Source organism: Camelus dromedarius, chromosome 22 (assembly GCF_036321535.1).
Source record: "Camelus dromedarius isolate mCamDro1 chromosome 22, mCamDro1.pat, whole genome shotgun sequence".
Classification (NCBI taxonomy): domain Eukaryota; kingdom Metazoa; phylum Chordata; class Mammalia; order Artiodactyla; family Camelidae; genus Camelus; species Camelus dromedarius.
In genome coordinates this window covers 8,750,799-8,767,504 of record NC_087457.1, presented here as the reverse complement: position 1 = coordinate 8,767,504, position 16,706 = coordinate 8,750,799, and the positions used below count along the sequence as shown (strand labels likewise).

Here is a 16,706-nt window from a genome sequence, read left to right as displayed (position 1 = left end):
TTTTTTTTTTTTTTTTGGACCCAACTCATACGGCTGAATTTGAGCTAAGTTAGATACATATAAAATATGATTCTGCTGATCGTCCATCGTCCACCTGGCTGTCCCTAGCCAGTGCTCGTAGCTGAAGACATCCTAGGACAGCAGACCGCAGGACATGTGGCTGTCAAATAAGAGAGGCTTAAGCACAGCTGTGGAATCCAATGGTTAATCAAAGACACATTTACTTTTAAGGGAGAAAATAAACTGCAAACTTTGTATTAAAAAAAAAAGAATCTCACAAATAAAATTAACATGTTGGTAAATCTGGAGACATGGAAAATTTGTAATTTCTTTGATTCTAGGATGTTCAGTTTTTTGTATTTTAACATTTTAATTTAGTGCGTCTTAAAAATCAGTTAAAATGGTTGCTTATCTTCCACCGAAAAAAGCTAAAACTCTCATCATTAATCAATAGTACCCTAAAATTGAAGAAATACAACACAGGATAAAATACAGAGAACAGGAATGCAAATCAGAACTGTTGTTTTCAGTCCTAGATATTAAGAACGTGACAAGCTGTTCCCTTCACTACGTCACTGCCTTTCCACACTTGTGACACTGACGGCTGTGTGTTTACGTTGCCTGGTGTGCATGGGGGTGGGACCCTTGGGCGAAGCAGCAGCCAACAGAAATGAATTTGTCCTGTTACTTTAACCATTTTATGACATAAACAGCCATCACTCTAACTGCTGATTCTTGGAAGGTTACTTAGGAATTAAAACAGCGCTGCTGAACAGTATCCATTCACTCCAGCTTGGTAAAAAGGATGAAAAACAGTTATATCTTGGCAAGCCCACCAGCTAGGCAAACAGGAGTTTTATGGGGAAACATAAAGACAAACTTTAGCTCCTCACACGTCCGGGGAGCTCACATGCTCGCTCATCTGCATTTCTGAGTCTGCCAACGTCTATCAAAAAGAAATGGTTCCAGGGTTTTCCAAACTGCCAGTCGTGAGCATTGCTGGGTCATAAAAATCAACTGAATGCAACAAAATCATGGAGGCAGAGAAGCAGCCTGTGGCCGCCAGGGCTTCGGGTGAGGGTGGGGTGTGAGTGTCCGCGGTGTCCAGGCGGCAGTGGGAGCCCGTGCAGGGACGCCTGCACCGTGGGGGCCATGACACGAGTCTGCACGCTGACAGAGTGACACAGCAACGTGTGTGTGAGCTGGTGAACTCTCAACGCGCTGCGGCCTGTACCAACGCCACCATTACAGTCACGCAAGACATCAGCGCTGGAGAAACTGGGGGAAAGGTGCATAGGACATCTCTGTATGTTTCTTTTCCCACTCCCCCGTGAATCTATAATCTTTTCAAAGTACAGAGTTACAAAAAAATAATTTACAGATGGCCTGCAACTTCCATCTTTAAAAATAAAATAAAGGCATTGCTGTATACAGTTGGGTTACAGATTTGTTCAACTGTGTTTGCACGTACATTTAGCGGGGTAGGAAGCTGCAGTGTAAACGAGATTTCCTCCTGTGGGTTTGGGTCAAAGATGCTTGAGAAATACTGAAACTTAAGGCTACTAGGAAGGAAATAAAAACAATTCATTCTCTGAGTGCTTTGGGCACAGTGAATAACGATCAACATTTCCTCATTTTCGTAACACTGCTAGTGATGAACACTGCTGTGCTGAGCGTATCACACATATTAACTCATTTATTTCTGTGAGGTAGATCCGATCACAATCCCCATTTTGGAAACGGGGAAACTCAGGCACAGGAAGGGTAAGGACCTTCCCACGGACCGTCAGTGGCCGAGCTGGGATGCGGACACAGGCACCTGGCCGCAGAGCCCACGCCCTCAGTCACCACGCTTTACCCACTTAGACTACAAATTGATGAGCTATTCTAGGTAACCCCAACCTTTAATTCTAGATGATTTCACCAAAGGCTGTCCAACTTTGTAAAACTCACTGGACACATCAGAGCAAAAGTCAACAAGCATTATTATATGCACCCAGGTTAAAAGATTAGTTAACAGACAAAAGAATAAAAGATAGTACCTTTAGCCTCCAATTATCTCCTACTTCAGTTTTGATTCTGTTTAGCCAATTTTCATCAAAATATGCAGGATCTCTGCAAATAAGAAAAAGTGAATGTATTAAGATCATGTCATTTTCAAGTAAAACCGAAAGAAACAAATGCACAGGAAACTGACGTTGATCCTGCATCATCACTTAAGAGCAACGTAAGAACGTACCTGACACACATCAGCCACTAAACTCAATACATGAGATGTGCAATGACAGTAGATTTCTGTAAGATCAACTGTTATCGGCTCATTAAAAATAGCTTTATTAAAAACAAGCTAAAAGGTGAAAAGTGATGACATGTAGTTAGTCTACTTGTTAAAAAATTACACAGTATCCTAGAATTAACATAGTGGATACCACACTAATATCTAAAAACTGTTAAAATCATTGACAATTGTCTCATATAGGCAAAAGAATATATTAGGAAGGAGGTTAAAATAAGTTTTTCAGTTAATATTTCAATGACTTACATCACCAAATACTCCATAGGTCACCAATAATGCTACTAAAATTTCAACTTCTTTAAATAATACAAACAGAGAACCTGTTTTCTTGAGTAACGCTAGGCAGCAGACAAAGGCAGGTGGGCACCGTTTCTGTTTGCAGCAGGCTAAAACCTAAGATAAACTTGCTGTGGACAAACGAACTGAAACAAGGACAGAAACTGAATATACTTGGGCTTATTTTTCTTAGGAAAACCTCCAAAACTTCTATAAACACTAGAAAGAAAGAAAAAAAAAGCTTTAGCCTGGCATGACAATCACTTTCAAAAGTTCTTGAAACTGATGCTCTTAGAAATTAAGTTATTTGTTCAAGACCACAGATCGAACACCTAGGCTTGTCCTGCTCCAGCAAAGCGCTAAGTCCAATGATCTTCCTTAACACAACGATGTCCCCATTCACTCAAAACACAAACAAACAAAACGCAATAGCAACGAGAGAAATACAATAGGAAAAAAAAAATCTACATTTCAACTTAGACTGTGACTCAAACTGATAAATACAATCAGTACTGAATTTTGTTCAAATTATCTTTAAATGAAGTAACATGCTACGTAGAATTTTTAAATCTTATTATTACAAAAAGATAAATGTACTTATTTAGGCATAAGTATTTATGAAAAAAAAGCTACAACTTAGACTCCGTAGAAGTCTATCAGGATTATTTTTGAAGTCTGTATCAGAGTTAATATAGCATCTTTATTGTCTGTCTTTCTACTTTAAAATTTTTTAATTGAGAAATAATTCACACACCACACAACTCACCCGTGTAGTGTACAGAATGCAATGGATTTCAGCATATTCACATGGCTACAATCTACCTTTAGAACCTTCAATCGCTCTGAAAAGAAACCCTGTATCCACTGGCATCACTGCCCGTTGTGCTCTCTCGCTGGCCCCTAGGAATTGCTATCTCCTCTGTCTTTATGGGTTTGCTATTCTGCACATTTCAAACATGCGAAATCATACACTGTGTGCTCTTTAGTGCTGGGCTCCCTTCACTGGGCATGTTTTTAAGGCTCATCCAAGTCGTAGCTCATGTCGTCACTTCAGTCCTTTTTGTGGCTCAATAATATTCCATTTACGGAGGGACTACGTTTTGTTGATCTGTTCATCAACAGATGCACATGTTCCATGCAGGTATATGCCTAGGAGGGGAGTGCCCAGGTCCCCAGATAAGTCTCTGTTTAACACCTGAAGCGCGACCGAACTGGTTTCCAACAGCTGTACCATTTACATTCCCGCCAGCGACACATCTGTTCCAATTTCTCCATAGCCTTGCCAACATTTGTTATTCTCTCTCTTTTTGATGATATCCGTCCTAGTGGACGTGAGCTACTATCTCGCTGTGGTTTTGATTTGTGTTTCTTTAATGACTAATAATGTTGAACATCTTTTTTGTGCTTATTGGCCTCTTGTATATCCTCTTTGGAGAAGTCCATTCAGAATCTCTGCTTGTTCAACAACTCGGCTACCTTTTTAATATTGAGCTGAAATTCGTTTGTTTTAATATTCAGGATAAAAGCCCCTCATCAGACACAAGATGTGTAAATAATTTCTCACATTCTGTGAATTTACTTTTCACTTTTTTTTAAACTTTTTTTTATTGAGTTAGAGTCATTTTACAATGTTGTGTCAAATTCCAGTGTAGAGCACAATTTTTCAGTTATACATGAACATAAATATATTCATTGTCACATTCTCTTTCGCTGTGAGCTACCGCAAGATCTTGTATATATTTCCCTGTGCTATACAGTATAATCTTGTTTATCTATTCTACATTTTGAAATCCCAGTCTGTCCCTTCCCACCCCCCTCCGCCTTGGCAACCACAAGTTTGTATTCTATGTCTGTGAGTCTGTTTCTGTTTTGTATTTATGTTCCTTTTTTTTTTTTTTTTTTTTTCAGATTCCACATATGAGCGATCTCATATGGTATTTTTCTTTCTCTTTCTGGCTTACTTCACTTAGAATGACATTCTCTAGGGACATCCATGTTGCTGCAAATGGCATTATGTTGTTGGTGTTTGTGGCTGAATAGCATTCCATTGTATAAATATACCACCTCTTCTTTATCCAGTCATCTGTTGAGGGACATTTAGGCTGTTTCCATGTCTTGGCTATTGTAAATAGTGCTGCTATTAACATTGGGGTGCAGGTGTCATTTTGAAGTAGGGTTCCTCCTGGATATATGCCCAGGAGTGGGATTCCTGGGTCATACGGTAAGTCTATTCCTAGTTTTTTGAGGCATCTCCATACTGTTTTCCACAGTGGCTGCACCAAACTGCATTCCCACCAGCAGTGTAGGAGGGGTCCCTTTCCTCCACAGCCTCTCCAGCATTTGTCATTTGTGGATTTTTGAATGATGGCCATTCTGACTGGTGTGAGGTGATACCTCATTGTAGTTTTGATTTGCATTTCTCTGATAATTAGTGATACTGAGCATTTTTTTCATGTGCCTATTGATCATTTGTATGTCTCCCTTGGAGAATTGCTTGTTTAGGTCCTTTGCCCATTTTTGGATTGGGTTGTTTGGTTGTTTCTTATTAAGTCGTATGAGCTGCTTATATATTCTGGAGATCAAGCCTTTGTCGGTTTCATTTGCAAAAATTTTCTCCCATTCCGTAGGCTGTCGTTTTGTTTTGCTTATGGTTTCCTTTGCTGTGCAGAAGCTTGTAGTTTCATTAGGTCCTACCTTTCACTTTCTTGATGGCATAATTTGCAGCACAGTGGTCCCGAGTTTTGAAAAAGTTCAATTTCTCTCTCTTTTGCTCTCAGTGTTGTATCTAAGAAGCATTTGCCTAATCCAAGGTCAGGAAAACTTACTCCTACGTTTTCTTCTAAGATTTTCACAGCTGTCGTTTTAAACTTAGGTTATGATTCACTTGTGCCTAGTGTAAGGACCTAGCTTCATTCTTCAGCACGTAGGTATTTACACCCACCTATTTTCATTTTAAGCTTAATCTGGCTTCTTTAGTGGAGGTTCTTTTGTTATTAAGTAAAAGAAACTACCCTGAGCACATTTGTGCAAAATAGGGGAAACTTGCCAGACGATGGCTGGGGTCTGGCGTGGTGTGAAAGGCAGCTGGAGTGAGGACTCGGAAAGCCGTCAAGATGCAGACCGTCCTCTCTGACTTTCATCTGTGTTTCCGCCCATCTACAGGCTCTCTCTCTGAGGACCAACTTTTTTTTTGTTTCTTCATACAATGTTGAAGAGAGTTGCAGACCTGTTTCAAGTCTTCACCAGTCCAGTTCAAGAAGACAATTTTAAAGACCAGACCGTCACTCAATTCCTATTCTAAATGCTCAGGAAAGTCCAAATGATCCAGCTAGAGTCTGTTTTTCATCCCTGGTCCAACCACACGTGACTAAACGGACAGAGCCACAAGCGAGACACACAACTTCAGGGGGAAGGATGACTACACCTGTCAGGACTTTCAGAGAAAGTGACCGCTGTAAACTGGGGCAGACAACACCCCAAAAGTCTTCTTTGCTCAAAACCTCTCATAAAAACAGATCATGCAAAGAAAAATAATTGAAGTGAATTCTACTAAGATACTAAAGAATTCTCATAAAAATAACCCATAAAGTAGAAAATAGCCCATATTTTTAATACTTGAGTAATCCAAAAAGCTATAATGTAAAAATCTTAATCGTTGCCCATCAAGTAATAGTCTTTCCAACCAAAAGACTCGTTAAGTGGGGCGATGTGTGAGTTCGGTGCTAAGTGGCAATTCAGGGCCACACAGCTAAGAGATGCTTACATTTCACCGGAAAACTCCTTAACTTACCAAAAAAAAAAAAAAAAAAAAAGGACGCTTTACAATGTCTAAGAAATTTTATACTCCTCCAAGATCACGGGATACTTCATTTACAACTTAGAGCCATACCTCTCATGAATCAAAGAACTCAGAAAAATCTGAATCCAGTATTTCAAACCAAGCACTGTGACACAGCTTGCTTATCCCTTAAAAGATAACAGCATCAAAATCTCAGCGCTAGTCTGAGCCGGGAAGGGAAGACCACGGACAGCACCAGTACCACGCCAGCCAGAGGCCTGGGGACTCCGCGCTCACCACGACACTGCAGGGGACGCATTATGATCCCCAGGTCACTGCTAAATATCAGACTCAGAAATTAAGTAATTTCCCCAAGTTCACATGCTTGGGTGGTAGAGTAGACGGTACAGTCATTTTTGTTGAACGAATCAGTAGAGGTCAACACAAAACTGATCCCAGCGAACATCACTCAGGGCCTGTGGCCAGTTCTCTCCCTTCTGCTCAGAGACCAGTCCCATGGAGTCAAGACCAACATGCTCACAACACTCTCTGCTCAAGAGGGCAGGAACCTGGGCTCACTCGTGGCCGTCTGCCCAGCACCTCGCGTCCAACGTGGCAGGTTCCCATGAATACCCGTGAGCCACAGTACATCTGGAAAGTGATAGCACTTTTATTGAATAAGCTTTCAACTGCCACCTAAAAATGGACGCTGGCCATCTGGTTCCACAAGGATGAAGTCACTGGTCACTGCCCTCGCTGACCTTCAGAGCACCCTGAAAGGAAAGGCGATTGGGCAGGAGACCAGGAACGAGGCGTTCTGTGAAAAACTGGCAGAACAGGCCTTCAGAGAGTCAGATATTTTCAAGAGAAGATTTTATGGGCCCAGATTCTTGCATCTCCTCATACCTAGAAAAACACTAAAATCATTAACGGGGACACCTGCTCCTCGTGACCAGCAGCAACCTTCTGCCAGAACGTGTGCTTGACCGCACGACCCCCCCTTCACCAGAATCACATGTGTACTGACCTCCCCACCTCTTCAGGGCCGCTCCTCAGAGCTGTCCGACAGGCTGCCTCCCAGGCTACAGTCCTCACTTAACTCACAACTCTCACGTTGCACTTTTTTTTCAGTCTACACAGTCGACTGCTTGGGTGGAACACAGCAAGAATAGTAGTCGACAGCCTCCTCACATTCAACTTGACTTTGCCTAGTAATGAACTTTGGCCCAGTATGCAGGCATTTAGCCAGAATTCTGTTTCTCTAATACAGTTTACAGTTTCAGCAATGTTTTCTAAGTAACCCTTGACTGACGTTCTCAGGCTAGGATCAAACAGCATAGAGGTGATTTTTTCCCAAATCTTAACAGATCACAGTCCTGCACAGATATGTAAATAACAACAGATAATCTTACTGGGCGTGTCCTTCATGAGTAAGAAACTATCTTTAGCTTCTTACTATGTGCTGACTCCTGCTAAGAAAAAAACACAAACTAAAAAACATGTGAATGAAATACACTGCCTGCTGTATCAGTAAGCAAAGGATGCCTCGGCCATCAGGTCTTGAGTCCCCCATCCCCCCACCCCACAGTGAGCGGGAGGGAACTCAGGATGAAGACCAGCAGGCAGCCTGGCCTCTGCAGCCACCCCCAGTGGTGCCCCCTGAGGGGGCTCAGGATGGGAAAGAACAGGACACCGGCCCTGGACAGCTAAGGTGCACATCAAAGGAATGATGTCAATGAGCCCAGAGACTTGCACCTTCCCATACATAGAAAAGCACTAAATTCCTTAACTTGGGATATCTGGCTTTCTTTAATTAACAGTAATCTTTTGATGTCCAACTACCTGGTCTGTTTTGCAAAAACTGGCAAAATGCTTCTTCCCTGTCTCTTGGGAGCAATCTCTTGGAGCGACCTGAAAGGCTGTCATCCTGGGCTTAAGTCCTCAGCAATGTCCGCCGAATAAAACTCACTCTCAACTTTCTGGTTGTGCATTTTTTTCCAGTCGACACACAAAACATACAAAGGCATTTCCTTAGACTTTTCCAGTGACACATCTGTTTGGCTGTAACTTACGTACCCATCAGAGCTTAAGCTGAAGGAAAAGCCTGTTAATTTCCAGAAATACTTTGTCTTCCTGCAGTCAACTGCCTCCACAGAAACCACAAAATTAAATCTTATTTCTAATGCTGAAAGTATTTAAGCATCCTAATGCTCTTATTGAACTCCCTCAAACTAAGATGGGGTTCAAACACTGTTTTGATTCAATTTCTTAATACGGTATTTTTATTAGTAAACCTTCGTATTTTTTTATTGATATGTTGATTCTTAGGTCTATTGTCTAATGCTCTTTTAATTACCTAAAAAGATCATTTTGGTCCCCTGCCATCACATGTATTCTGGAGAGCTAGTGATAATAATTATATTTCACATCCATAAAGGACAACAAAATAAACCAAATTATGCTCAGCCTCTACTGTGTCAAAATGAGCAATCAAGGCACAGAAGGGACAGGCTGTAAACCAAGGACGGGCAATCAGGTCCTATAAATAAAAAGGGAGGTGTCATTTAAGAGGCATCCACCACAGCTTGACCTTCATTCCGGCTCCTTTGGTCTCATCTACTTTTTTTCCCTCTTTTTTCAACTTTTGAAAATAAAAACTCCTGGCACTTGGAGCCACAGCTTACTGCTTCTGAACTCGCTCTTTCAATCAATATCCACACACTGTGGTAAAACAACAAATGTGTTTGGCCTTTGTCCCTGGTTCCTGGCACCGAGCTCCTAAAACCCTGAGAATTTCCTGAGCGATGGGGGTGTCTTTTGTAATTCATTGTGCGCCCTTTCCAGCCACACCCAAGCTTATGCTAACGAGCTGACGTGCTGTGGGACCCCTAGACAGCTCCAGGATGGGGCTGGTCCAGAGGAACTTGCAGTCCCACCCCCACTGACCTTCAGGAAGGGACTAGAGACTGAGTTCAAGTGCAGGGCTAACCATTTCAATCACGCCTATGTAATGAAACCCCAAATAAAACCCCTAGACAAGAGGCTCAGGAGCTTCCTGGTGGAGGAGCACATCGCCCTGAAGGGTGCTGGGAGGGTGGGGTACCCGGAGAGAGCACAGAGGCTCTATGCTGCCCCCAACTCCAAATCTTGCCCTGCACCTCTCCTTCACTCGGCTGTTTCTGAGTTTGATCTTTTATAATAAAATGGTAATCATAAATATAGCACTTCCCTGAGTTTTGTATCATTCTCCCAAATATCAGACCTGAGGGGTTCTTGAGAACCCCTGAATTTGCAGCTGGATGGGCAGAAGTGTGGGCGCACTGAGGACCCCACGTTCACGTGGCATATGAAGTGGGGGCAGCCTTGTGGGACTGGGGTCTTAGCTGCCGAGCCTGCCCCAGCTCTGGGTAGTGTCAGAACTGAAGGGCTTTGACCTCAACCTGTGGGGTGTGAGCTCACTCAGGAAGCTGGTGTCGGAAGGTCGTCTAGTTGGTGTCAGGGAAACTGCTGGAAAATGAGAGAGTGGTCAATCTTCTTGGAGATAAAGGATAAAAGAAGATAAAAGTTGCTTTCTTTCCGTTTCAGGGTCAAAATTTCTAATTCCATACTCATTTATTTGACTAACATTTAGAATGTTAGATCTGGAATGTAAGGTGGTGGCAGTATTAAATAGGTGGTCAAGGGAGGGTATACTGAGAAATGGACAAGTACCCCTGAGGACTGGCGGGGAAGAAGGGTGGTATGTGGGTCTCTGACTGCGGAACATTCGAGGCAGAACATTCGAGGCAGAGGGACACACTGTGCAAAATCCCCAGGGCAGGAGATGCACGAGGACGAGGAGGAGCCAGCGTGGGAAAGAACACTAGCACGTGAGGTCACAATGGTACCAAGCGGTCAGGTCGTGCGGGCTCATATACACTACCGTGAGGACCTGGCTTCCACCCTGTGGGACGGGGCACCAACGCAGGTTCTAAGCAGAAAACACAACTTACTGAAAAATATCACTCTGGCTGCTGGGTTCACATTAGACTGTGGGAAGGCAACTGTGGAAACACCGACACTAGACAGGAAATTAACAAGACATGGGCAACAGCTGACGGTGGCCAGACCAGTGACAGGAGGTAAAGGCAGTAATTGTTATCATAGAACTTTTTCACTCCGAAAAATTCCACTGTATGTCTCTAATAAGTAAGACACTTTCTTGTGCCTTACTAAGCACACTTCTGATACTACACCTAATATAATATAGAATCACCCTCAAAATACTATCTAATTCTCTATATTCAAACTTCCTCCATCACATCCACGAAAGGTCTTTGTTCAAACAAGATCTAAGAAGATGCATGCATTACATTTGTTTTTGTTTTTGAAACTGTGGTAAGAACCCTCTACATGAGTTCTGCCCTCTCAGCAGATGTTCAAGACCCCAATAAAGCCCTGTTAACTCCAGGCAGAGGGCTGCACAACAGCCCGAGAGCTTACTGACCTCATACAGCTGAATCGAACGGCAACTGCCCATCTCCCCCAAATCCCAGCCCCTGGCAGCCACCACCCCACTCTATTTCCACGAGTCTGACCACCTGAGCCGCCTCACAGAAGTGGAGCCGGGGAGTGCCTGTCCTGTGACTGGCTGTCTCACTTGGCACGACGTCCCCCAGGGCATCCACGCGGCTGTGCGCGGCAGGACTTCCTCGAAGAACCATGCGACGGGTCTGGCCAGTGTCTGCCTCGCTGTGCTCTTCAGTCTAGAACAGTCCACCCCCTTCTTTTTCCCTCCTGATACTCACTGGCAGAACAGGCCAGGTCAGCTTTGCGAATTAGCCTGATGACTGCCTCATGACTTAGTTTCACTTATTCCCAGTCCTCTGTTTTTCTGTATTCCGGACGTTGGGTCTAAAGGCTAGATTTAGATAGATTTTTAAAGTGTAGCCATCAGGATTTCCTGACAGGTTGGATGTGAGATGGCGGCAAAAAGAAAGAAAGGCGGTTTTAAGGTCTGAGCAGCTGAAGACCAGAAATGTTGACAAATGAAATGGAGACTTGAGGCTGAGTGGGTTCTGGGTGGAAGACAGGGTTTAGTTTTAGATGTGACAACTGGGAGATGTCTTTTAGACCCAACAGGAGATGCTGAGCAGACAGTGAGACAGTCTGGACGTCAGAGGAAAGATTCGCACTGGAGATGAAAATCTGAGTCATTAGGATACAGATGATGTTTCAGCCTGTGAGACGAGATGAAATCATCCAGGGGGTGAACGCAAACAGAAAAGAGGAGTGGGGGCAAGGCCTGGGTCCTGAAGCACTGCATCACTGGGGGTGGGGCACAGAGGAGGGAAACCAGCAGAGGAAATGCAGAGCATCCAGGGAGACTAGGGAAAACCAGGAAGGTGCAGCGTCCTGGAAGCCAGGCTTTAACAGGGGTCACAAGGAAGCAGGCAGATGAGCATCTGTGCTCTGGATGCCGCTGCCCGTCTGGACGAGCCCTGAGAATGGGCGGTGAGGATCAACACCGTGTAGATAACTAGTGCCCGGTTGAGTGCAGTTGGAGTGTAATGGTGGGAAACACCCCGAATGAAGTGGCTTTAAGAGAGGAACTCGAGACCGCACAGCACAGGGAGGAGACTGTAACAATGACCGATAGACGGGGTCATGAGAAGTCAGCTGCACGCATGACTTCAAGTTAGGACCCCTCCTCCCAACCCGCAGCTCAAACTGATGCCGGCAGGGGTTGCGGGGGGACACAAAGGCCGGGGATGGGTCCTACCCTTCTCGGAAGCAGGATGTAACCTGCCTTGGAAGGTAATCAGATGAGGGTCTAAAGAGAGACAAATGTGAGACAGTCATCGAGGAGGGGGAGTGAGGGGAGAGGCTGGGCAAGTACAGGTCAGACCGCAGACTCGGTGGGAAATTGACAGTGAGATCCACCAGCACGTTTGTGTTTTCCAGCTTCGCTCAGCCGCAAAGGCGAGGAGCAGAACTGCTGGGATATTAGATTTAATCAAGCTGTGGTTCTGCCAAAAAAGTAACAAAGAAATAAGAAAGGGGCAAAGGAGCTAAAAATGTACAGGAGGGTATGATTACGACTGGCCATGGAATTTCGGCTGAGTTAGAGGAAAGAAAGGTGAAGGTGAGGGACACGAGGGAACTGAGGAATGACTGGGGGCATGGAGCCAGAGGGAGTGAGATGGACAGACAGGAAGCAGACTTCGGACAGTGGAACAAGGGAGACTGAGACGATGGAGGGTCAGGTCTTACTGGTGTCAAAAGGCACTGAGTGTGACCATGGGAACGAGCGGCTGAAACTGGGTAGAAGGTAAGATCACAAGAGAGGAGTTCGAAGAATAGAGAGGTACGGGTGTGCAGGTTCACCCACGTCCACACACAAATCACCGGGAGTTTGGACGAGGGCAGTCGTGGAGAGAGCGGCAGAAAGCTGGCATCCAAAGCTGCTGAGAAATTAAAGGGGAAGACAACCACAAGGAGGGGCGGTAGGTGGGGTCATAAGACCCCAAACAAGGAGGTCTGGGTCGGGGGAGGATGCAGCCTCTGCGCTAAGTGGTACATGACGCGGATGGGAGGAAAAACAGCCGTCACCCAGAAGCCTGCAGGAGCAGTGCTGAAGGGGAGGACGGGCTTCGTTCAGAGCCCAAGTCATCGGGGCACAGTGCTGACTGTCCCACAGGGTCCCGAGAATCACGTGCCCTGCGGCATAAACGGTCAGCTCCAACTCCTGCTGTCCCACGTCGGACACGCTGTGCTCGCCACAGCGCGTGCTGCTCTGTAAACATTTTTAGAGTCTACTGCTAATTTTCTTCAAATCAAGAAGCAGAAAATAGGAAAGAAAATTGTATAAATTTGAGTTTAGATAATATGCACAGTCACTGTCTCCTAAAGACCTAAGCTTCCCTGCCCCTTACCAAAAAACAGGTTTCACTTTGTATTTGTTGATGAACAGATGTAAGAGAATACATTACATCTGAAGTGTTTTTGGTGACTGAACTATTATTAAAAATTATTTAAATGAACAAGAATTTAATCATCCATGGATGATGTCTGTCCAGTCGTTAGGCAGGTCAACATAATCAAAGTCCTGAAAATACAGGAAAGGAAATCTTTTCAATAAAAGTGAAGAAAAAAAAAAGATCCTTATATCTTATACAAAAAGTAACTCAAAATACACCACAGCCCTAAATCTAAGCACTGAACTATGCAACTTCTAGAGGAAGACACAGGAGAAAATCTTAGTGAGCCTGGGTTTGGTAACGATTTCTTAATACAATTAAAAAAAAAAAAACCCACATGAACTAAAAAAAAAAAATTATTATTAAATAAAAACTATTTAATAATAATTAAAAGTTTAAAACTTTTGCTCTGCAAAGACACTGTTCAGAAAACCAAAAGGGAAGCCAAAGGCTGGGAGGAAATATTTTAAAACATACATCTGGAGAAAGGACTTGTATTTGGAATATATAAAGTACTCCAAATTCAGTAAGACAAACAATCCGATTAAAAAATTGGCAAAAGATTACAGCAAACAAATCACCAAAGAAGACGTGTATATATATATATATATGTGTGTGTGTGTATGGCAAATACCAGAAAAGATGTCAGCATCACTAGTCATCATCAGAAATACAAGTGAAATCCACGATGAAGTACCACTAGGCAGCCACTAAAATTAAAAAGACCAACCTTAGCAAGAGTGGGTGAGGCTGCGACACTGACAACTGGAACACTGACGCACTGCTTGCGGAAATACACGATACACCACTTTGGAAACAGTCTGGCAGTTTTTTTAAATATTAAACATATACCTCCCATAGGAATTTTGCCCAAGAGAAATGAAAGCATGTTTCCATACAAAGATGTGTACACTGAGGTCCACGGCAGCTTTATCTGCAATAGCCAGCAGCCCAGATAGCCCAGATGTTCAGCAGCCGACGAATGGAGGTGTGGACTGGGGCGCAGCCACACAATGGAATGGGTAGGAACTACACTAACACAGGCAACAATGTGAATGGATCTCCAAATAATTATGCCGCCTGAAAGAAGCCACACCCTCTCCCTCAGAAAACAGAATGGACTGTGAGTCCTTTTACATACATTTCTGTAAAATGCAAATTAATCCATAGCAACAGAAAGCTAGTCCGCGGTTGCCCTGGAGATGGGAATGAGGTGGCTGGAAGGACGGACTGAGGAAACTTTGAAGTGATCGATACATTCATATATCTTGCTAGTTTCCTGGGAATCCCCATGGGTGAAAAAATGATCAAATTCTACACTCTAAAAAATGAGCAATTTATTGTACATCAATTTCATCTCACTCAAGCTGTTAAAAAAAGCAGGGGGGAAGCGCTGAAGAGAAATGAGCTGTCGAACCATGAAAAGACATGGAGAAACCTCAAATGTGTATTGCTAAGTTAAAAAAAAGCCAGTCTGGAAAGGCTACACCCTGTGTGATTCCAACTCATGACATTCTGGAAAAGGCAAAACGGTGGAGACAGTAAAAAGATCGGTGATTGCGGGGATGGGTGGGGGAGACTAGGTGGAGCCTCGGATTTTCAGGGCAGAAACTATCCTGTGTGATACTACAGCGAAGGATGCACTTGTCTAGACCCATAGAATGTACAACACAAAGTGAGCTCTAATGGGCTGACTATGATGCACCAACACAGGTTCATCAGGGGTAACAAGGCACCTCTCCGGTGGGCGATGTTGACAGTGGGAAGGCTCTGTGTGGGGTGGGGCAGGGAGCATATGGGAACTTGCCTTACTTTTCATTCAACTTTTAAATACTTCTTTTATACATAAAATTTACCATTTAAGCCATTTTTAAGCGTCCAGTTCAGTGGCCCTGAGTCATTCATACTATTTGCAACAGTCACCACCATCCACCTCCAGCCAGAACTTTTCCATCATCCTGTACTGAAACTTTTTTCCATTCAATTTTGCTGTGAACTTAAAACTGCTCTAAAAATACCAGTCTATTAATTAAAAACAAAAAACAGACAGACATGAACCTACATGGACAGACAGAAAGAGAGAAGACAGCAAAATGATAGAAGCTGGAAAGCAGAGGAACAGGAAATGACTTAAAAGACTAGAGAATGAGAAATAAATTACAGTAACAATAAGCTGCCTAGATCTATTCATATTTGATTACATTTCTACTAAAACTACAAAAAGATACAGGTTTCCACTCATCAGCTCAGACAAAATGACAAGACTTGCTATTTCCAGTAAAATCCACTTCTTGGCACCACACTCTCCCAGCTTCCTCAGACCTCTGGTCCCTCTGCTGGGAGACATTTTAAGCGACAACTGAATGTCAAAGTTCTTCAAGGCGCAGGCTGCACATTTTTTTCTTCTTACCCCATATTCTTTCCTGAGTGATTTAATCCACACTATGGCTTCAATTAAGAGATACTCAAGTTAGCATCTGTCGTTTGGACTCCGTTCTGAACGCCAGCCCTGTAGAGTCAACTGATGACTTAGAAACTTTCGCGACTTTCTCTGTAGTTTGCCTGTTAGTTGCAATTTTGTTTCCGTGGTTATTTAAAATCTGTTTTCCCCAAGTAATAAACTCTTGGAACAGAATTACCCTGTGGGCTGTGGCTCAAGCTTGTATCACCAGTGCTGGACACAAAGTAGCCATTCAATAAACATCAGAGGGGTGCAGTACAGCTCCTGCTTAGCTTATTAGCATGAGGGAGATTCTGGGTTCAGTCCCCAGTACCTCCATCAAAAACAAAACAAAAACAATAAATATCAAACTGACAAAAGAGGAAGCTTCCGTGAAGCTGTATTATAGAATTATTTAAAATAGACAATACATAATAGGAATGAATCTCGCAGTCGTCATGCTGAGTGAAAGAAGTCCGACACACACGAGTGTGCCCTGCGTGATTCCATTTATGGGAATGAATGGTGTAAAGTCAGAATCACGGCTGTCTCTGGGCCAAGTGCACTGATTAGGGAGGAGAACCACCTCGGGCCTAGAAATGTTATAGATTTCAGTCTGGGTGGTACTCACACGGATGTGTGTAAACATGCATGTGTATACACACAATATACACATACATACACACACACACAAATTCTTCACTTTTTTCCCTATGCTTTTCTGTCTGTTATACAACAACAAAAGGAAAAAAAGGAAAGCATTTTGGAAAAAAGAAAGGTAAAAAAGTAAACACTGATGAGAAACATGCCACAAGGCTGACAAATTAGAAAAACCACTTTGCAGAACAGAATGTATGTTATGTTCATCATCTGGCAAGATAATACACACTTACAGTCTTTCTCCTGGTTTCTACGATTGATAGAAATCCTACCCAAATGAACCTGAGCAGGAAATCC

The 16,706-nt window shown here is 43.4% G+C and overlaps 1 protein-coding gene across 3 annotated transcripts in view; it reads right to left on the bottom strand.

Moving 5' to 3' along the window:
- The window catches only part of HOOK3 (hook microtubule tethering protein 3), an 88,218-nt gene that overhangs the window by 63,076 nt on the left and 8,436 nt on the right, over window positions 1–16,706 (bottom strand). For all 3 annotated transcript variants that reach the window (XM_064477383.1, XM_031439971.2, XM_031439972.2), the window contains exon 3: window positions 2,043–2,115. In XM_064477383.1, coding sequence (XP_064333453.1) covers window positions 2,043–2,115 — 73 coding nt within the window. The remainder of the gene's footprint in view (window positions 1–2,042; window positions 2,116–16,706) is intronic.